Source organism: Cydia amplana, chromosome 12 (genome assembly GCF_948474715.1).
Source record: "Cydia amplana chromosome 12, ilCydAmpl1.1, whole genome shotgun sequence".
In the NCBI taxonomy this organism is placed as follows: domain Eukaryota; kingdom Metazoa; phylum Arthropoda; class Insecta; order Lepidoptera; family Tortricidae; genus Cydia; species Cydia amplana.
In genome coordinates, this window is record NC_086080.1 from 1,843,593 (window position 1) to 1,863,683 (window position 20,091).

The 20,091-nt window shown below is 36.2% G+C and overlaps 1 protein-coding gene across 1 annotated transcript in view; it reads left to right on the plus strand.

Annotated features, from left to right (window-relative positions):
- The first annotated feature begins 2,350 nt into the window (after positions 1–2,350).
- LOC134652810 (G-protein coupled receptor Mth2-like) overlaps positions 2,351–20,091 on the plus strand; it is a 125,488-nt gene continuing 107,747 nt past the window's right edge. Inside the window, exon 1 of the mRNA XM_063507980.1 lies at positions 2,351–2,893. Coding sequence (XP_063364050.1) covers positions 2,381–2,893 — 513 coding nt within the window. The 5' untranslated portion in view covers positions 2,351–2,380. The remainder of the gene's footprint in view (positions 2,894–20,091) is intronic.

Below are 20,091 nucleotides of genomic sequence, written 5' to 3' on the forward strand. Positions count from 1 at the left end.
AGAAGACTAAGAGGTAAAGTTAGACATAGTGAAAAGAGACCTTTTGTAGAACTTGTGTATTTTGATATTTCAAAATTAAAATTAATATGAAATGTATTTTTATTGTTGATTTGGTAAATTAATCAGTTGTTTCATTGTTAATCCGTTAAGTACTAAAATTTTGTGTAACATAAGGCCTAACTGTGTAGCGTGTACTGTGTGCTATGACGTGAATTATAAATTAAATTAAAATCATAAAAATATGTTCTATTATGACACAGTTCACACATGATTAGCAGGTTCTCATACTTATATAATTTTCATAATTTATTAAACAAAAAGGACTTACCTACTTAATTGGGATTCTTTAACTTATAACTAATAAAAATTTTTTCTTTATAATATTTTTTATTCAGTAATTTTTACAATAATAATTAGAAAATATTGTTGTTCATTAATGGTTATTAGCAAAATAATAGCGAAAAAATGGTTACACCATTGAAATTGAGAACAAGCATTTTAAGATTAGGTTATGGGGATTTGTTGTTTAAATGGTTGCCTTTTATAGTTATGTACATTTCACGACACTTAGTTCGTTTTTTTAGCATTAGAAATAAGGTAAACAATCTTGATGTGTCTTTTAATTGAAAAACACATTTTAAAAGTAAGTTACGGCAAATATGTAACAATTATGAATCTAATACGATCATTTATATTTTTCTGCTTTCATAAGTAATAGTTTTTGATTTTTAAAAAGCGTTTTTCAATTAAAAGACATGTCAAGATCGCTTACCTTCTTGCAAGTTCTTTCTAATGCTAAAAAAAACGAACTATAAATTACTTCGCATTAGTGCCAATATTTGATTTGCATTTCTTTCCTGAGTATGGAAATACAAAAGAGATGCATAATCGTATTTGCATAAAAATGCGAAGTTCATAATTTAATTTCCATACCATTTCGTACCTTGTCACAGTGACAATCAATATGAAAGGCGCTAGGGACCTCATACTATTGTCACTGTGACAAGGTACGAAATGGTACGAAAAATGAACCTTGACCGTACCATCAAGTGTAAATGTACCTAATAGAAATATTAGTTGATATACTTTTTTAAATAAATCGGAATCATTTCGATTATTGCAATCAAATAGCGTTTATATTTTGTTATCTTATTGTTGCAATATTAAGTATAGTGTTGCGAAAACTAGTTTAAGTATCAACTTTATGAAGTTACTAATTTCGATAAGAGTACAAATGTTAATTTTATAGTTGTCACAACTATGTTATAATTTATCGGAAATATAATTTATTTAGTTCAACAGGTTGTTTTATTTTATCTTATATGACGAATATAGTACTACATGTACATACTATTAACTGATCAAAAATGAACCGTATGTGTTTATAAATAAGGTTTACGCAAGATTGTAGGTTTGGATGATGGTAAGTGATAGAGCACGCATTAGATTAGATAACGAAATAAGTAGGTACATATTATCATTGGTACATTACAAATCGATATGGATGTCCATTCAACGACAATCAGTAGGTACGGATTATGATTCAATATGGTTATCAGTGCGTCGTTCTCGTATTTCTCGTAGGTACTCAAAGCTAATATTTAGCTATTTTAGCGTCGCGTCAAGTCTTTGTACATTTAAATACATTTCTTATCAATAATTTCGACTCTGCTTTCTCTTACATTAACAAAACTATTTGTGCGTGCCTGAGACCAATGATAATTAATTTATAATATTGTAGGCTGTACTTAATAATTAAATTGCTTTCAATCATGCATGAATGAATCTTATTTTTTACACTACGTCGCATATCGTCGTATATCGTATTGGTACATACGTACCAATACGATATTGAAATCGAATTTAGTCGAAAATTCATTCAAAAAATAAATTTCAAATTTATAGAGTAGGTAAGTAATAGTAGTGACCCGCCGCGGCTTCGCATGAGTTAAACAAAACCATAACAATTTAATATACACCTAAACCTTCCTCAAAAATCACTCTTTTGATAGGTGAAAACCGCATGAAAATCCATTAAGTAGTTTTTGAGTTTATCGCGAACATACACACAAACAGACGCGGCGGGGGACTTTGTTTTATAAGGTGTAGTGACTAGTGAGTCAAAGACGCCTAGTCTTAGTAAGATGGCATATAGTTGAGAAATTGGGACGGGTTCCACCGTGGCGGGTGGCCAAGGGGTTCAAGGCGTTAGCCCGGATTGCTAAAGACGCCGGTACGAATCCGGCCTTCACCACTAGACGGCTTTGTCACTTTTTCTTTAATATATGACATCTATTTAAGTTTGTAGTGAGTGATTTGAATTATATTTGAATAGAATTCTGAGTTCTGAATCTAGTCCTCGGACAAGTGCAACGCGTTGATGTCGCGGCGTTATCGGGAAAGCGCGCGAAAAGCGGCTCGAGCCTCAGTAGCCTCGCGCCCTCCGGACGAGATGGTCGCCGCGCGCGCGCTCGGCCTCGCCGCCATCCTCGCGCTCGCGGGCGCACACCTACCCTCGCACGACAACATACTACGAATACAACTATGGGATGCGGAGGGTTTGACCAGGGAGCCTGTGACCGCCGCGCCGGCGAGAAAAAAGTTGAAAGTCAACTTGGATTCCCTCTACAAAGCCATGCTTGAAGAAGACGGCGGTGAAGTCGGAAGGTTCACCAGGCATAAAGTGCGGCATAAGCGGCGTCGGCCGCGCGAACTTCAGGAAAATGTCAAAGTCCCGTGGCGATTTCATGAAGGGAACACTTCGTTAAACGTTATTGAGTATGAAGGCGATGAGCCTCCAGACTTGTGGTCTCCGGGCAGTGAAGTGAGTGACAGTGCTTACGTGAATGAACGTCCCGAGCCAGATCCACCGAAGGCTTACCGGCAGGAACAGGTAATGAGGAACAAACAGGGTATAATACCCCTTTCATAGTTATCGTCGCCCGAGGTGGTTAATAGCCATTCAAGACTGATAGCCTCCGGCGTGCCTATTCAAGGGACCCTTTCAGTCACCCCCCAGCGATGCGTTGATAAAAGTGAATAGCTTTTGTTTTTACAAATATTTTTTCTTGTGGGATAATCTTGATAGCGCTTGGGATGCGGAAATGAAGATATTCAACGGAGATTGGCTGTTATGTTATCTAGAGATAGGAATATCGTCGATTTTGCTGTTGCACAATTGATAAACACATGTTTTTTTTAGACCGCGATAACACTTGGTGACTTCCATTTTCGGTTTCGTTTAGTTATCGCTCTTTTACCTAAGTTGGATAGTTGTATCTTCTTGGATTTCACGAGTCTATAAATCCCGGTCTTTCATTGCGTGGGGATCTAGATCCAAACGTAGAGGCCCTTTGGTTAGTTGTTATTATCGTTACAACCGAATTCGGAGTAAAGACGAATTAATCCGTTCTGTGGAAAAAATCGTAATAAATAAGGTAAAATATTGAAATGATAACATATGCGAATGCTACAATATTTATAGTATGTATTTCAGGAAAAATATTGGTAGGATTATTCACAAGAGTAACATTTATTTATAATGCAAAAAGTGCTAGTTTAAATCTAGGTACCTAAGTGTTTCTTTTATTCCTAGATACATTGACACTTTATATGTGCACTATTTGGAACGATTTTATTTCGTTGTCGAAATTTTCGTCAGATTTAGATAATATTTGGTGGATAGATAGAGTTCCCTATTCTGTACAATACCGACCTATAGGTAAACGTAATTTCCACCGTATGTCCTAAAAATCCTAGTCCACTGAGTTATAAAAAAGTACCTATGGTATTTCGCCGTACCTAACACTTGGGACAAGTTGTGATTTCGTACCTATATCCCACACAAAAAATCAAAACCAGCCAAATTTTATCCAAATCTAAAGAAAACAATAAGTGTTCCGAGAAAAAGTTTTGTAAGTACGGAACACTAACAATCGGGCCCCTTATTTCGAAAAAACACGCATTGAAATCGTAACACCCGTAAATTTTTCGTGAAAGGGCTGGCATAAATCGTATGCTGTGTAATAAGCGATTGCTATGCGTAGAGTAGAAGGTTGGTTACAGTGATTATATGTTCTCATAGGTAGAAGGTTGGTTACGCGGCTGATGCCCGAGGGCTCGTGATTCGTTACTGTCACGTTCATAATACACATTACGTAGGTATTACTTACCTCCAATTAGTTAATGCCTAACTAGTTAGTTATCTAGTATCTTGTTTGTGTTTAGAATTGCAAGATAACCGGAATAAGGAATACAAATCACTGCCATTCTCTAACAACGTTACAAAAAGCGATGTCTTTATTTATGGTACAATAAGCGTTTCGCAAGTTGTAAAACCAAACTGTAGGGAATAATTAACACCTACCTACTTGTAAAAATAGTACAATGTACCTACTAGTATTTGTTGTGTTGTTTTATCCACTAATGTTGCAGCTAGATATTGTACACATATTTTATTTCAATTAATTTTTTTTTGTTAATTTATGACGGAGTTAAATATCACTTAAATACCGACCAGCAATTTATTTATTTATTTATTTATTTATGTTAAGGAGAACCAACAGCTACAAACTTTAAATAGATAGTAATATTAAAAACAGGAAGCCAATTACAGGAACTCACAGGTAGTTACAAAGTATTAAATTTAAAACTAATGCTAGCACCTACGCACACACACATGCGTACAAAAAGAGAAGGAAAAAAAGAGAAAAAAAACATAATTGAAAATGGCAATAGAAGCCTTACAATAGATCCTAAGTTTAATAAGTTTAATACCTACTTAGTACATTAGCGCCTGGAATGTCAGAGGTCTCAAAATTCGAGCGATGAAAACAAAATAAAGTAAAATTATCATAACGGTATACAGTTAAATAATACATAATTATGTAATGTCGCTATCAAGGCGCCAATACACTTAGTTGAATAAATTAATTTTAATGCATTTTGCTCGCCTAATTAGAAAAAAAAACAAAAAGTATACATGAATTAAATACATTGGTAGGAAGGTCGCTCACATAAAACACCGCTCAACCAAACTATGCCTTACATTGGGAACTTTACAATTGAATATATCGATATCAAGTTCCTTCGACAGCTCATTGAGCCTTCGACTCGCACGAACTAGGAAGCTATTCTGTCTATACTTGGAGGATGCAGTCTTAACAGATAATGGGGGATAGTACCTTTTAGAACGATAGGGAGTATTGAAAGAAAGTTTACCAAGTAGCTCGGAACAGTCAGTTACGCCACTGGTGATGTTCAGGAGAAAAGTAATGTCAGATATATCACGTCTTTTTCGCAAAGGGACTAGATGGTGTTTCTTACAAATACTTAAATAATTGGATGAACTATAGGGATATTTCAGTTTATAGCATAAATATTTTATAAACTTTTTCTGAACGCGTTCAATTCGGTCAATGTAAGTATTATAGCAAGGGTTCCAGACCTGTGACGCGTACTCCAGTTTACTCCTGACATATGCGCAATATAGCACTTTAAGGGTTTTAGCTTGGGTGAAGTATACAGAATTTCGCATTATAAAACCTAGCGCTTTTAGTGCTCCACTAATAATATTATCTATATGCTTGTCAAATATAAGTTTAGAATCGTGAATAACACCCAAGTCCTTCATATACGTTATTTTCTCGAGCGGGTAGCCCTTTATTATATATGATGTGGGAGTTACATTGCGTTGACGGGAAAATGTTAACGAAAAGCACTTGGAGGGATTAAGCTCTAACTTATTTATTCCACAGTACTCATCAAGACGTTCTAGATCGGATTGCAATAACATTGAGTCATAATTGGATTTTATATTTTTAATGATTTTCATGTCATCCGCAAAACAAAGAAGTTTAGAGTGCAAAAAACACTTGCCTATATCGTTAACAAAAATGTTGAATAATAACGGACCGAGCAGGGACCCTTGAGGGACGCCGCTTGGGACTGACACCCATCCAGATATATAGTTATTGACTACGACAGCCTGAGACCTGTTATTGATATACGAGGAGAACCACCTCAGTAAATCCCCATGTATTCCCATGTCATATAACTTGGATATCAGTAACCTATGATCAATCCTATCGAAACACTTGCTGTAGTCAGTATATATGACGTCTACCTGAAGGCCACCATCCAATGCTTCAGTGACATAATCATTCAGTAAAACAAGATTGGATACAGTTGACCTTCGTTGCAAAAAACCGTGCTGATAATCATTAAAAGAATGTTTAAAAGTATCGTATACTTGTTTAAATACAATTTTTTCAAGTACTTTAGAAATTATACACAATTTCGATATCGGTCTATAATTAGTTATTTCCGTTTTCGGACCCTTTTTATGCACGGGGGTGATAAAAGCCGACTTCCATATTGAGGGTATTGAGCACTCGGCGAATGAACGCTGAAAGAGTAAAACAATGGGACACACCAAGCTCTTAGCACAGTTAATTAGGAACTGGGCAGGTAGCTCATCAGGTCCCGCTGACTTTGAGGGATCTAATTTCAGTAATATATTAGTGACAACGTCAGGATTAATTTCAATGCTATTTAAGCTAGCCTCTGAGTCATACCTAGTAGGATAGGGTGAGTCGATATTTACGCTTGAGGCTGCGAAGGTGGTAGAAAAATAATCTGAGAAAGCATTACAAATATCTAAACCTGAATTAAATATTCTGTTACCATAGTTAAGGCTGCTGGGTAAACCCTGAGAGGATGCACGAGACTTCACAAACGACCAAAATTGTTTTGGGTTAGTGGTAATATTTTTTTCCATCTGGTGCATATACGAAGTAAAACATGTATCTTCTAATTTGCGTACTTTTTCTCTAAGAAAGTTATATGAAACTAAATCTGATAAATTCTTGTATATTTTATATTTCTTCAAATATTTGTATTTTTCCTTGATTGCTTTTTTCAATGAGAGGGAATACCATACCGGATAATTATCCTTTTTAATTGTTTTACTGGGTATAAATTTATTCCTAAGTTTTTTAAAAGTTACGTAAAAGAAATCCAAAGCTTGATCTAAAGTACGGTCAGAAAACTCATTCTCCCAATTAACAGTCGCTAGCTCATTATTAATAGACGTGTAGTCACCTTTGTTGTAAAAATATTTAACCCGAGGGGCTGTATGAAGCGGGACGACAGTGGTAAGCTTAATTCGAATAGTTAAGGGCTCATGATATGGGTCGATAGGAACTAGGGGTGCAGCACAACCGCTAACGCGTAAAAAATCATTAGATAATACTAAGTCCAGTAATTTACCGAACCGGTTTAAAATACCGTTATATTGATTCAGATTTAGAGTATGAATTTCGTCAATTAAGCTACATTCGTCGTTACTAGCATAGGAAGATGGAACCATCACCGAGTCACGGCTAATCCACCTGATACCGCTCATATTAAAATCGCCTATTATTACAAATTTATCATCTGGACGATTTAGAATTAACTCACTTAATTTAATTAAGAAATTAGTTAGTTGTTGTGAGAATGAGTTACCATTATTTTGATTACACAAATACAGTACGCACAAATGTACTTTTACTAACCTATTGAAGTTGTCCTTGAGCGACAGCGTAACCCACAAGTCCTCAGCAGACGACTGGAACGTCGGCTGCGGGGTCACAGGTAGTTCGCGACGGGTGGCGATGAGCACACCGCCCCCGCGGCTTTGACCGGTCAGGGCGAGATCCCGGTCCCGCCGCCAGACGACGAACCGGTCGTCGAACAATTCGGAGTCCAACACACCGTCCACTAGCCACGTCTCCGTTAAAACGATGATATCAAAAGAAGCCGTACTATTAAGATTGCGGTAAAATGTTAAAGTTTTAGACCGCAACCCCCTAACGTTCTGATAATAAATGCAAGGGTGGTTATCCATTACTGTACTAACTATTTACGATTAATTTATGCCTAAAATTGAGTAAAAACAGGAGTAAATATAATACTGCATCATCCAATACAGACAAAGACAACGGTACTTTCATTATGAAAAAAATACTAAGTGCGTGCGAGTCAATTTTATAATCATAATAAGCCATAAGGCCGGTGTAATAAGTGCGAAAGAATAAATGGTTATAGGCAATATTTAATGCATATGAGAAAAAGAGATAAGCAGTGAGCAGTGAGCGAGGCGTAAACAACAGGTAGCAAATGCAACTGGCGATAAGATCGAGCGCAAAACAAAAGACTGTCCAGGTGGGCCAGTCAGCGGTCGTCAAACTTAAGCACATTCGCTTAATGTTAATATTTAACAATAATAACAAAAGCAAAAACGTGACGCAAAATACATAATTAGACGATAAATTGAAAATACAACAATTCATAGCAATTTGTTTAAATCTCGTTCGTTATTAATTACGTGCACTTTAGAACTATCGTCTTTCCGAACGTGAATTTTAGAGTATCTGACCCACACGTAGAGGTATCCCTTCTGGTTTAGTGACGATTTGACTAGTGACAATAGTTTCTTGTTCTCGGGTGTGAGGTGGTCATTTATGTAGACTCTCTGGGTATTCCCCTGGAAGCCGATTTCCTCCGCCGCGAGGGTCTTCTTAAGTCTGGCTGCCGCTATTAAATCTTCCTTAATATACCGGTTAATAAAACTCACAATTATAAGTTTATCATTGGAGTTGTGAATAGGAACTCTGGATATGTGGTTAATATGGCTCTTTTCCACATTAAAGTTAACAGCCACACAAATATTCATCAAGATTGAGAATAGATTTTCGTTCTTTTTTAATGGGACTCCTTTTATTTCAATATTATTAAGACGCATCTGCTGATTAATAAGCGCACGTTCTTCCTTTATTAGAAGTATCTCTTTGTTTTGCGCCTGGAATCTGTCGTCGACATCTTCCAGTTCAGGTATTCTTTGCTCTACTTGAACCAGTCGTCCAGAAAATTCGTCAAGTTTCGCACTTGCAAAGTTACAGGAGTCTTTGACCTCAGACAATTCAGTTTTAAGGATTCCAACATCTCGGACCAGTCCAGGAAGACAGGAGAGATGTGCTTCCAAGCTTTGCAGTTTCTTCATGACGTCATCTAGGTTAGTTTCTTTGGCTGGAACTGGTAACGCCTCCTTCATGTCAGCGGGTTTAGCCCGTGCCGGCACGTTCACCTTCATTTCTGATGGTAAACCATGGCCCAGTGATGCCTCAACTTTGTCAGCTGGTTTCCCCTGAGCCGGGGATGCATCCCTTCGACATTTATGACATTTCCATGCTGATCTTCGGTCAGCTCCAAGCTTTCTATATCCCGCCTCCGTAATTTGAGCACAGCAAAAGCCTATTTCATTACGACAGCTCACACAGTAAGCGCCGTCACTAATGACTTCCTTACAAAAGGCACACTGCATATTTAACAATATAAATTTTAAAAGTTTGGGAACCACTAGCAAGAATGCAAAATAAAGTGAAGTAATATCGTGCGCATGTGCGTTCGCGGCGAGTGCGTGCACCGAACTGAATTGTTAACTATATCTCCCATTAATGCGTTTAAATAATGTTCAGATGATAGATCCCATCCCAATATGAACATGTAGAGATTTTCTCGTCATAATATTTAATGCGTTTATAATTTGTATAAACATGCGAAATTAACAGGTCGGTCGCTACCTAACATAATTTTACCTATGCGTGTAAGTTGGAGAAATTTCTGGAGCCAAATTAAAAAGTTTCAACTGAAGGCCAAATCAGATAAAATTTAATGACGCTACTAGCTTTAAAGAACTCGAAAAAGTCAAATGTAATACAATTATACTGGTACAATGAGTCGTAATGTCACGTTACATGTAGGTACCGAATCCTATCATATATTTAATTCTAAATACCAAACTCATAACAAAGAATAAGTCGCGTTAAAATGAACTTAAGCCATTAATGAAAATATATCATTAGCTTCATCATTATATAATCTACCACTAATTAACTGGCAAGATAAATATAGAAACGTATTTAAAATACGTTTGTGTTTTGACGAAGCATGTGGTCGATTACCTTTGTGTTTGATTATATTTAACTTCGAATGGTTTTAATAAAATTGTTTGAAATGTTGATTTCGGACCTAAATCAACATTTCAAACTAAATTTTAGGTAAAAAAAACAACGGGTTGCACTCCGGGAGTGCCGATAGAAGTGAAAACTCACCTCACTATATTACCGACGCCCGGTAACACGATACATACGTTTAGCGGAGGTATTCTATTTTTTTTTATAATATATTATTATCTTTCTCAAATAAGATCACACTTTTTCATTGACATGTTTATTTACATACTGCCATGACATGACGTCAAATTATTTGAACATAGGTAAAGAGTGTGTAAAAAAAGGTAAGTAGGTATAGGTTTTGAAAAGGAGTCAGCAACATAAATGTCAAATAACATTGAGTTTTTCTTTATTGATTTAATTGCCATCTAAATTATGAGTGGCCACCTTACGGGGCTTACGGTCACGTGATCGCCTTACGCTGTCTCGAGTTTATCATTTTTTCCCCACCTCAAAAAGTGCCCAGCGCCGCTAAAGAAGTTTTCACTTAAAAAAAAATTGTATGTTACAAGTTCTTAACTAGCCTGTACTAAAGTTCTACATTGTAAATTCTTTCACGATCAGTATACGGAACAGAAGAACAGAATTATCAAGATCGGATTAGAACCGAAATCCCTTTATGTCCCTTTTATATCGTTAATTAATTTAACCGCCGGCACCCACTCCAGTTTACGATTGCTTGCGGCCAGAACACTCGCAACCGATAGATACAGAGGATCTTGGTTACTTAGTAGTGAGAGGGGATGCCCACTGAGGGGGGGGGGAAGGGATAGTATCAAATCAATCTATTTATTACCCATAGCCTGTATTCACCTACTGTTAAGTACATAATATGCTACCTACTTCTTAAATATGCATACACATACACAGGGTTCGAAATTATCCAGATAATTATAGTATTTTTGATAATTATCGCGATAATTATCCAATAAATATCCGATAAATATCCTGACGATAATTATCAGGCATACAAATCACGATGATTATCGTGATAAATATCAAGTTAATAACTATCATTGATAATTATCTTTTCGAACCCTGCCATACACTCCTCGGTCTTGTGAAAGAGACTGTTTTAAACTTCCGCTAGCGTGTCGACGACATCTAATATTCCAAATGTTTGAAATAATAAAACGAAATACGATTCATCACGGTTCACGGAATCGTAATATCTCGTTACCCACGCGTATTTTATCATTTATTATCATCAATTTCCAGAAAAAAAGGCAAGTAACCCTCGCGAGTCCCCCACACTGCATATTAATAAATTCGCAGAACGATTGAACGAGCGTAGATGCTTTTATATTCTTGACCTTTCCTGCCTTCGTGTTCTTATTGCTGAACGAATTATGGACTCAGGAAGGTCATAGTAAATGTGGTCTTTTACATGCATAGAGTCGCATGTCTATCGGTGTTCTATAGGATACATTCTGGAGAGTGCGCACAAGAGCTGCATGACCTGATCCCACCTTCCCCTTTCCATCATCGGACGTCCAGGCGCGGGGAGCGAATGCACCCGTTCGTGGTTAATATCCCATTTGTCCGCACAAAACGATTTGCCTCGTCTTTTTTGGTAAGGACGGCTAAGGAATGGAATGCGCTCCCGTCATCTGTATTCCCTGAGAAATATGTCCTCGGTATCTTTAAAGCTAGAGTGAATAGGCTATTACTGAACCGGAGAGCTCCATCTTAGGCTCTGTCTTCACTTTCCATCAGGTGTGACTAGAGCCAATCGCCGATCAGTTAAAAAAAAAAATTAGATCTCTTATAGCTATAATGACACTCCCTCAATTTCTTCTGTTCAAGTCGGTGCTAAGTTAGCTCAGACGGACTCTAGTCACCTTTTTTTCGTAAAAGACATCCATTTCAGTGTATATGGATAACATAAGGCAAATGCTCTGTTAGTTAAATAATATCTGGGTGACCGAGCTTCGCTCGGAAAACATATAAAAACTCGAAAATGCGCGTTTTCCCAGAGATAAGACCTAGCTAGATCGATTTTTCGCCCCCGAAAACCCCCGTATAGCAAATTTCATCGAAATCGTTAGAGCCGTTTCCGAGATCCCCGATATATATATATATATATATATATAAATAAATAAATAAATAAATAAACAAGAATTGCTCGTTTAAAGGTATTAGATGAATCATACTGGCCACGGTAATCGCGGTAAGAATTAATCGTGGGTGCCTCTGGGTATCCCTAGTGTAAATTTCATTCAATAGCGTGACGTGACGTAGTAACGCGTAGGGCGTTTGCGTTAAGTGTCATTTTGTATGGGATTCTGAGTTTCCAAAACATCACGCTTGGCGCTCTGTTTAAAATGCCATACAAACATAGATATAACGCAAACGCGAACGCTCGTCACGCTAGGGGTTCCGATGGCCTTAGTTATTTCTTTCGTACGACAACTATTCCAATGTATAATGGCTGATATAAGCTCTGTTCGTAAAATGAAATAGGAATTGTTCTGGCCAGGGTAACCTTTACACGGCTAACGGTGTGGAGCCATGCAACGCTATTTCATGTTTTAACAACGTTTCAGCTAACTGGAATGTTCGAGTATTTCATCGACACGGTCTTCAATATTTTATATATTTCGTAGAAAAGAAATAGTGTGTTTTGTATCAGTTTCAGTAAAGCCACCCTAGCTTGTTTTAGCCTAAAATTTTACACACATATGTACCTATATAGACGATATACATACAAATGTAATATCATCCCTATTAATATTATACATGCCAAAGTAACTGTCAGTTTGTCTGTTACCTCTTCACGCTTAAACCGCTGAACCGATTTAGATGAATTTTGGTATGGAGATTTAAATGTTGAATGGTCCTTCGAACCGGTCCTGTCATCTCTTTCTGTTTTATTATTTTGTTGTTAAGTATAGGCAGTGGTTCAAATTTTAAAAAGACTCGACTATTTACCCAAGCAATCCTGATTACAAAATATACTATGTATAACGTATCTTACAAATTCCAAATGTTTATGCACGAAGCAGGAAAATTTACATTTTCATCAAAGGATTGCGACAGATACGAGCTTGAGAGGGTAAAATGTGGAAAAAGCGGTTTTTTCAACGGTTCAGGTCGTCGTAATAAATGAGGTAAGAATTTGCAATCCTTTCTTGCCAATCTCCTTCATTGTCTTCAATTGACTTCTTAATGTGAACGATTTTCTTAGGATCCAATGGCAAAATAAGAGAGTGCTCAATTTCATAGACCTACTTACGTATTTTAAATTTTTAAACTTATAATTTGTATGTCCATTCACATGTTTTGTGATCGTCACAAAACTCACAAATAAATATTTTTTATCTTATATCTTTATCATTCCAGTAACTCTAATGTAAATTTCATTCGATAGCGTGACGTGACGTACGCGTAAACGCGTTAAGTGTCATTTTGTGTTTGATTATGAGTTTCCAAAACGTCCCGCTTGGCGCGCTGTTCAAAATCCCATACGTATAGACATAACGCAAACGTGAACGCTCCTCACGCGATCGAATGAAATTTACACTAGTGGTTCTGTTATATGTGTGTGTTTAACTAATTAAACTCAATGATTTATAACTCTAGATAGGTTATAGGCGTTCCAAAATTGAAGCGCTTACCATGTGACAAATTGGACAAGTTGCCTTTGGTCACGGCTGGACAAGCGAGAAATGTGCACGTGCTAACGATCTCCCGCACACTGAAAAAAGAGACGACCTTATGTTTAACAACGAGTGTGATAAAGATGGATGGAATGAGAAAATTATTCAATAGTAACAGATTTTTTCGTAGGCACTGAAATAAATATGGAAGTATTTTTTGTGCTCCTCAAGTATGAGCATAACCTATCTATGGTTATATACATTCAAGAAGAGTGTCAGGTAAGTGACGCAATAACACTTGTGACAATGGCATTCAGCCCACACAGTAAGTTTTTATAGTTACCTAATTTACCTACACACGGCCACTGCCATTAAGTGATGCATGTTCACAATACAATGTAGACTATACGAACACAGTTTAAGGTCTAAGCTAAGAAGTTACCTCAGTAAAAGTTCTAAATACAGTTTTTTCAACTGTAGGCCATGAGGCGTATTCTGATTGTAATGACAGGTTATACGTTTGATCTGAATTTGTTATGGATACGATCTATCAGTGTCAAAAGTGATGGTGGTATAGTGTTACATATTTGAATGTTCAAATTGATAATATTTATATTACTAAGTAATCTGCCCACAAACAGGTAACTACACACTTTTTTACTTTATTCCAATGACACAAGCCGATGAAGTGTTTACAGGTTTATAATCGTTACTGTCTTGCATTCTAAACAGGCCATTAACCAATAAATGATCATTAACTTGATTTACGATTTACGATAAACCCAATCCGGCGCAAAAAATCTTAATTGTAAGACGTATTTAAAAGCGTATACCAAGATCATTAAGTAAAATGTTTTGTAGATAAAAGTTCTAAATAATAATGACGCCGACGGTTTTATGTATAAGTAATATAAGTAGGTAATGTAGGTATACACATTGGCCCAAAATACTTACAGGTCTTTTACAAAATATTATTAAAATGTAAAACTTCATTCATTACTAAAATAAAACGTACGAATTATCTTTAAAATATTATCCTTTAGGTCAGATACACAAACGCTCACACATTTGCAAATGCACGCAAAAGTTTGTTAATATTATACAAAATATGCCGCAGTAAAATAAAAACAACTTAAATATTTTTGGGGCACTCAGTATAAATCGTCTTGTTGTGTGATTTCTTACTGTGCAAGTGTTCTGAGTGGGAATAAAATACCTACTTACTTGGAAAGTAGGTAGGTACGTAGGAGCATGTACTACAAGTTAGGATCGGTACCTAAACAAAAACCTTGAAGTCGCAAACTCAATTAGCAAACAAATCTAGAATCCAGAAACCTAGACTCAAAACTTTCTTTAGCTCTCTTTGAAGCGCCTATTATAAGTAATTCAATTATATTAAAGTGCTCCACTTTTGTTAAACTTAATATAAAGAGCAATTCAAGAAAGAACTACCTACTTACTTATAATTTCTCTCTTTCAAATTGTTTTGCCCTACTACACATAACAATTAACAATCCTAACAACAGCCATCGAAAAATAATAATACATAGTACATTACATACAGGGAGGTGAATTCGTCAATGCTCCAGATCGCGGGTGTTTGTTTGCCATAAATATGCGATCTCTGGGGCTTTACGAATTAGCGCTCGTGGTTTGTCTAAAGTTTTACGTCTTGCCTTGGCCAGGAAGTGAGATTTTCTCCTCGCGTAGCGGGGAGAAAATCTCACTTACGGGCCTAGGGTGACGAAAAAAATTTAACCGTGTTCTCCCGCAAAAAATCTGATGATGCCTCGTAGAGAGGCGAAACTCGTGTCGAGTTTTGTAGGTATAGTCGTTATGTAGCTGGCCCCGAACGGCTAATCCTTTGTCTATTGTTAAGTAAAACCGCACGTGCTATTTACAAAAATGTGTCAGGCATTGGCATATAATTCTAATAGGCACCTGAGCGCGGGCTAGTCCAATACGCTCAAAAAACCAATGTAAGTGCGGATACACTCAGTATACGTTAGTGGTAGTGGTTTGTTGTATTTATTTTTGTGTTGAAGGGTAGAAATAAATTGCGTGCAAAAATATGCAAGTAATTTAATTGAACGATTAGTCGAAGTCCTACGAATACCCAATACGCTTGCAGAAAGTTATTATTATTGCCTCAAAACGCCCTTGTTAAAATTGGCACATCATTCCACATCAAAGTAGCTTGTGTAAGCCTAATTGAAACGTCAGCCGCCTTGGAAGTGCGGTTTCTGGTACGAATAATTGAATACAACTATTAAAGCTTTTATGGCCGAGCCGTAATGATCACTTAACACACTAGATGTTGCATATAAACTTAATCCCGCGCATATGCCCTCGTAATTTTACATGCGGTGATAAAATAAGTGGTCGCGCTTACTCCAATGGCTACGTGAAAGGCGTTCTCTTGCAAACGTAATATGGCTACTATACATTTATAACTCCCAATGTAAAATATTTTTGTGTATAGTAAAAACACTAAAAACTGGTTTCGCATGCGGCTAAACATCTTCACAGAATAAATACTGAATGGTGCGACTATTGTATACCCGTACTTCATAAAAGTGGCAGTGGCGAAGCGTCCATGGAACTAGATTCCCACCAGCTTGTGTTATCGTAAAAGCAGGCTAAATTATTCCGGATTGTTCAATGACTGCTTAACGCACTGCTAACTGAATTATGGCTAAACTGGATATACGAGTAGATTGTGGTATTTGTGGTGAGTGCGAGCTGTGCGAGTCATCATATTGTATACGACACATAATGTGTGTTCTATTATGAGGATTACCTCATCTTAGACTTATTATTAGTCTTTACGACTTACAGATTACTGTAAGTCGTAAAGACGTCCTACGCGTAAACTTGATTGATGGTAGCTGCTTAACAATTTGGTCAACTCGAATGGGCAGTTTTTCACAAGCTTTTATTTGACTTTACGTGTCACGTCGGTGATCAAATTTTACGGCTTGATTTTGACCTTTACCTATTTATTTATTACTCAAATATGTGTCACAGTATTACATAAAAAACCAAGGCACTGTGAAACTACAAAACAAGATACAAGAAATTAAATAAAACCCAATGACAAATTAAACATTACCTACCTATGACGGAAGTTAGTAGAGTTAGGGAGAATGTAAGTAAATTCAAATATTTGTTCCGTGACCGTAGACGGATAGACGACAAGATAAAAATTAAATTTGACACATTTATTCTTTGATCAGTGATCACACAATACATTATAACTATTAAAATTTGACAGATATAATTTAGTCTCCTCTCCATTAAAAAATGGAGATATAAAAGGTACCCAATATCAGAGAAAAATGTAATAGGTACTTATAAAATGTGGAGGTCTAAAGTAACTCCAAGCGTGTAAATTTTTGAGTAAGTACAGTCTTTAAACATGAGAATTCCCAAGACATAATATATTTCTACCAAAACGAAGCGGTGAGAGTTGTATGTGTGCTTTATTACTTTAATTTTAATAAAAAAAACTGAAAAAATATTCACATGGATACTGTTTTTACTGAACTACACACTAAACAATGCCTGTTCCGTGGAGGAGACACTGATAATCTTAAATATCTAGAAAACCATAATGGTAATGGTTATTAGAGAACTGAACAATAATATCATAGAAAGAATTACAATTAAAAGACTTAAATTATTGCAGTAAGAAGAAATTATAAAGCTAGTCAGTATTTATCTTTGAAATTGTTATTGATAAACCAGCGATGGTTTTTGAATAGTTATTATTATTTAACCCATTAATGGCGCTGCTATACATTTTGGGTTTATACATTTGTTGTTATTATCTTATTGTTTGAAAACAACAACAGCAGCTGAGCTGAAATTTAACGCAGTTTTCTGACAACAAGATTTACATAGAACTCGGATTTAAATATGTAATAAATAATAATTATAGGTTCTTGGAATTAATGTTTACTGTTATTTTGTAAATATACGCAAGTAATATGGCCTATCACAATATTAATGAAATAATTCCTTTGAACGTACGTGACATGGGTAGGAAATAATGTTTTGCTATGACTAATGTTGCTAAATTAATTGATGACCATAATTAGTTTACAATAGTAATGCGTAATGTCGATGATATCTATCTGACCGCTGGTCTGGCCTAGTGGGTAGTGACCCTGCCTGTGAAGCCGCGGTCCTGGGTTCGAATTCCGGTAAGGGCATTTATTTGTGTGATGAGCACAGATATTTGTTCCTGAGTCTTGGGTGTTTTCTATGTATTTATGTATTAGTATATTATATACCTACATCGTTGTTTGAGTACCCACAACACAAGCCTTCATGAGCTTACTGTGGGACTTAAGTAGTCAATCTGTGTAAGAATGTCCTATAATATTTATTTATTTATTTATTTTTTACTGGAAATTATAGGACTGGTTTAAACCGTTGCATGACGACTGTAGGTAGGTACTTACAACAATAATTTGAGGTAAATAAATATGTAAACAGAAGCACCAAAACCTTCATGCCTCATAACCGTAACACCAAAAAACGTCACGCGATTGTACACTATATTTGTTTTACTCGTAAATTCCTTTAATTACCAAGTGAACATAACATAAAGAAAAATTAATGTGACGATCCTGTGCCACGACAGTGTGACGTGTATTATATTATAACAGCAGGGACCAATGTGGGACAAAAAAGTTTGCATATACATAGGGTGAATAAACCTATTGTCTAACGTAATTGATTGGTGTTATTCATTTCAGATATCGCTGCAGCATTAGCAGTGATTAATCGTAACATAAAACCTTTACATACAAACATATCACGCTGTCACGTAGACAAGAACGACCATCATATCCGTACTGGAAGCAATTTCCGTGAGCATCAAAAACTTGTAAATTTTATTCCAACGTCATGGAAGTGACAATAAAAAAATAGATAAATTCATAACATGTAAAAATGTAGAAAAATTATACATATAGTGTAGGTACTTACTTTAAAAAAAGCTGTCGTTAAATTACATAGTAGATAATTCAGTAACTTTCAAGGCCTGAAGATAAAACTGTAAACCTGAACTGTACTGAAGTGTAATAAATTATGAATGTTCACTCAAAATAAACATTGTGGGCCGTTACTCGCCTATACCTACTTAGTTTAAAATACTATAAAATACACCTGATGGTCACCCCAATTTAAGCAGTTTAGTTTACGTAGTTAAGTTAGTTTTTAAGGGTTCAGCATAAATATAGGTACTCCGTATTCTAAGTGTTTATTATGTAAACTGTACATAAGTTTAACCAATGTATACCTGGAATTTATCGATATTTTTTGAATTTTAACACTTAGGGTCAGCACTTTAAGAAAATACCATGAAGTCAATGCAACCTGGTGATCACCCAATTATTCAGCAATTGAGTTTTTAGTAGTCAATTTAAGGGTCATAAGCAGCATTTAGGGTCACATCATTACAGTACAGGGAGGCCCAAAAATACTTATATTGATGCACAAACGGATATTGTTAATAATTTTAACAAACGTTTGCGTTTGTGTACAAAGCTAAAGGAGATTAAATATTTTGAAGATTATAAGGTAAACGTGCTAATGCCCAATAGATGGCACCCTGCTGTCACCTCTATTGACAATGACTTAAGTTTCAAGATGACATGTACTGGGACCGCCTCGAGCACCAGTAATACGTTTACTACATTTTGTTTTAGTTAAGTAAATGATTGTAGTTTTAATTTTATAACAGACGTGTAAGTAAGAATTTTTGGGCCACCTGTATATTCCGTCACCGGAAGACCGTCATAAACTATGCATAAGTAATTTAAACTGTAGATAGTAAAGTGATCAAAGTCACCTGGCGCGACCGCGGCCCGCCCCCCGCCCGCAGGCATCGCCAGTCACGAGGAAATTAGGCGCAAATCAATAATTTCCCGCCCGACTGTCCGAGCACTAATGGGCTTGATGGACTCGTCTCCGTGTGTACAGTCGGCGACAAGAGTGTGTCAGATTCAAATCCATCCACCATTTCTTCGGTCTCAAATGACGGTGCAGCCCTATCTAACCCGTCTACCTCCACTCTGCACTAGCGCCATGTTTTTGTTGTTGCTCATCCTTTTTTTGTATAATTTTACATTTTTGATGATTAAACGTTTTGTCATAGTAAAAACAAAAGTAATGGATAAAATAATCTGCCAAAGTATCTAATCTACCAATCACGTGGCAAGAGCGTGAGATTAGCTAAGGTTTAACACACAAATTGTATGCCGTGTTACTTGCGACATATTTTTAATTTTTTGTGCAAAAATCTTTTTTTTAATGAAAAGGTGAAATTATTATTTCATAAATAAATTCCTTGTCCTTAATTTATACGAAAATCATACTAAACTTGACACGTGTGCTATATACTCGTAGATAGGTTAGAACGCAAACTG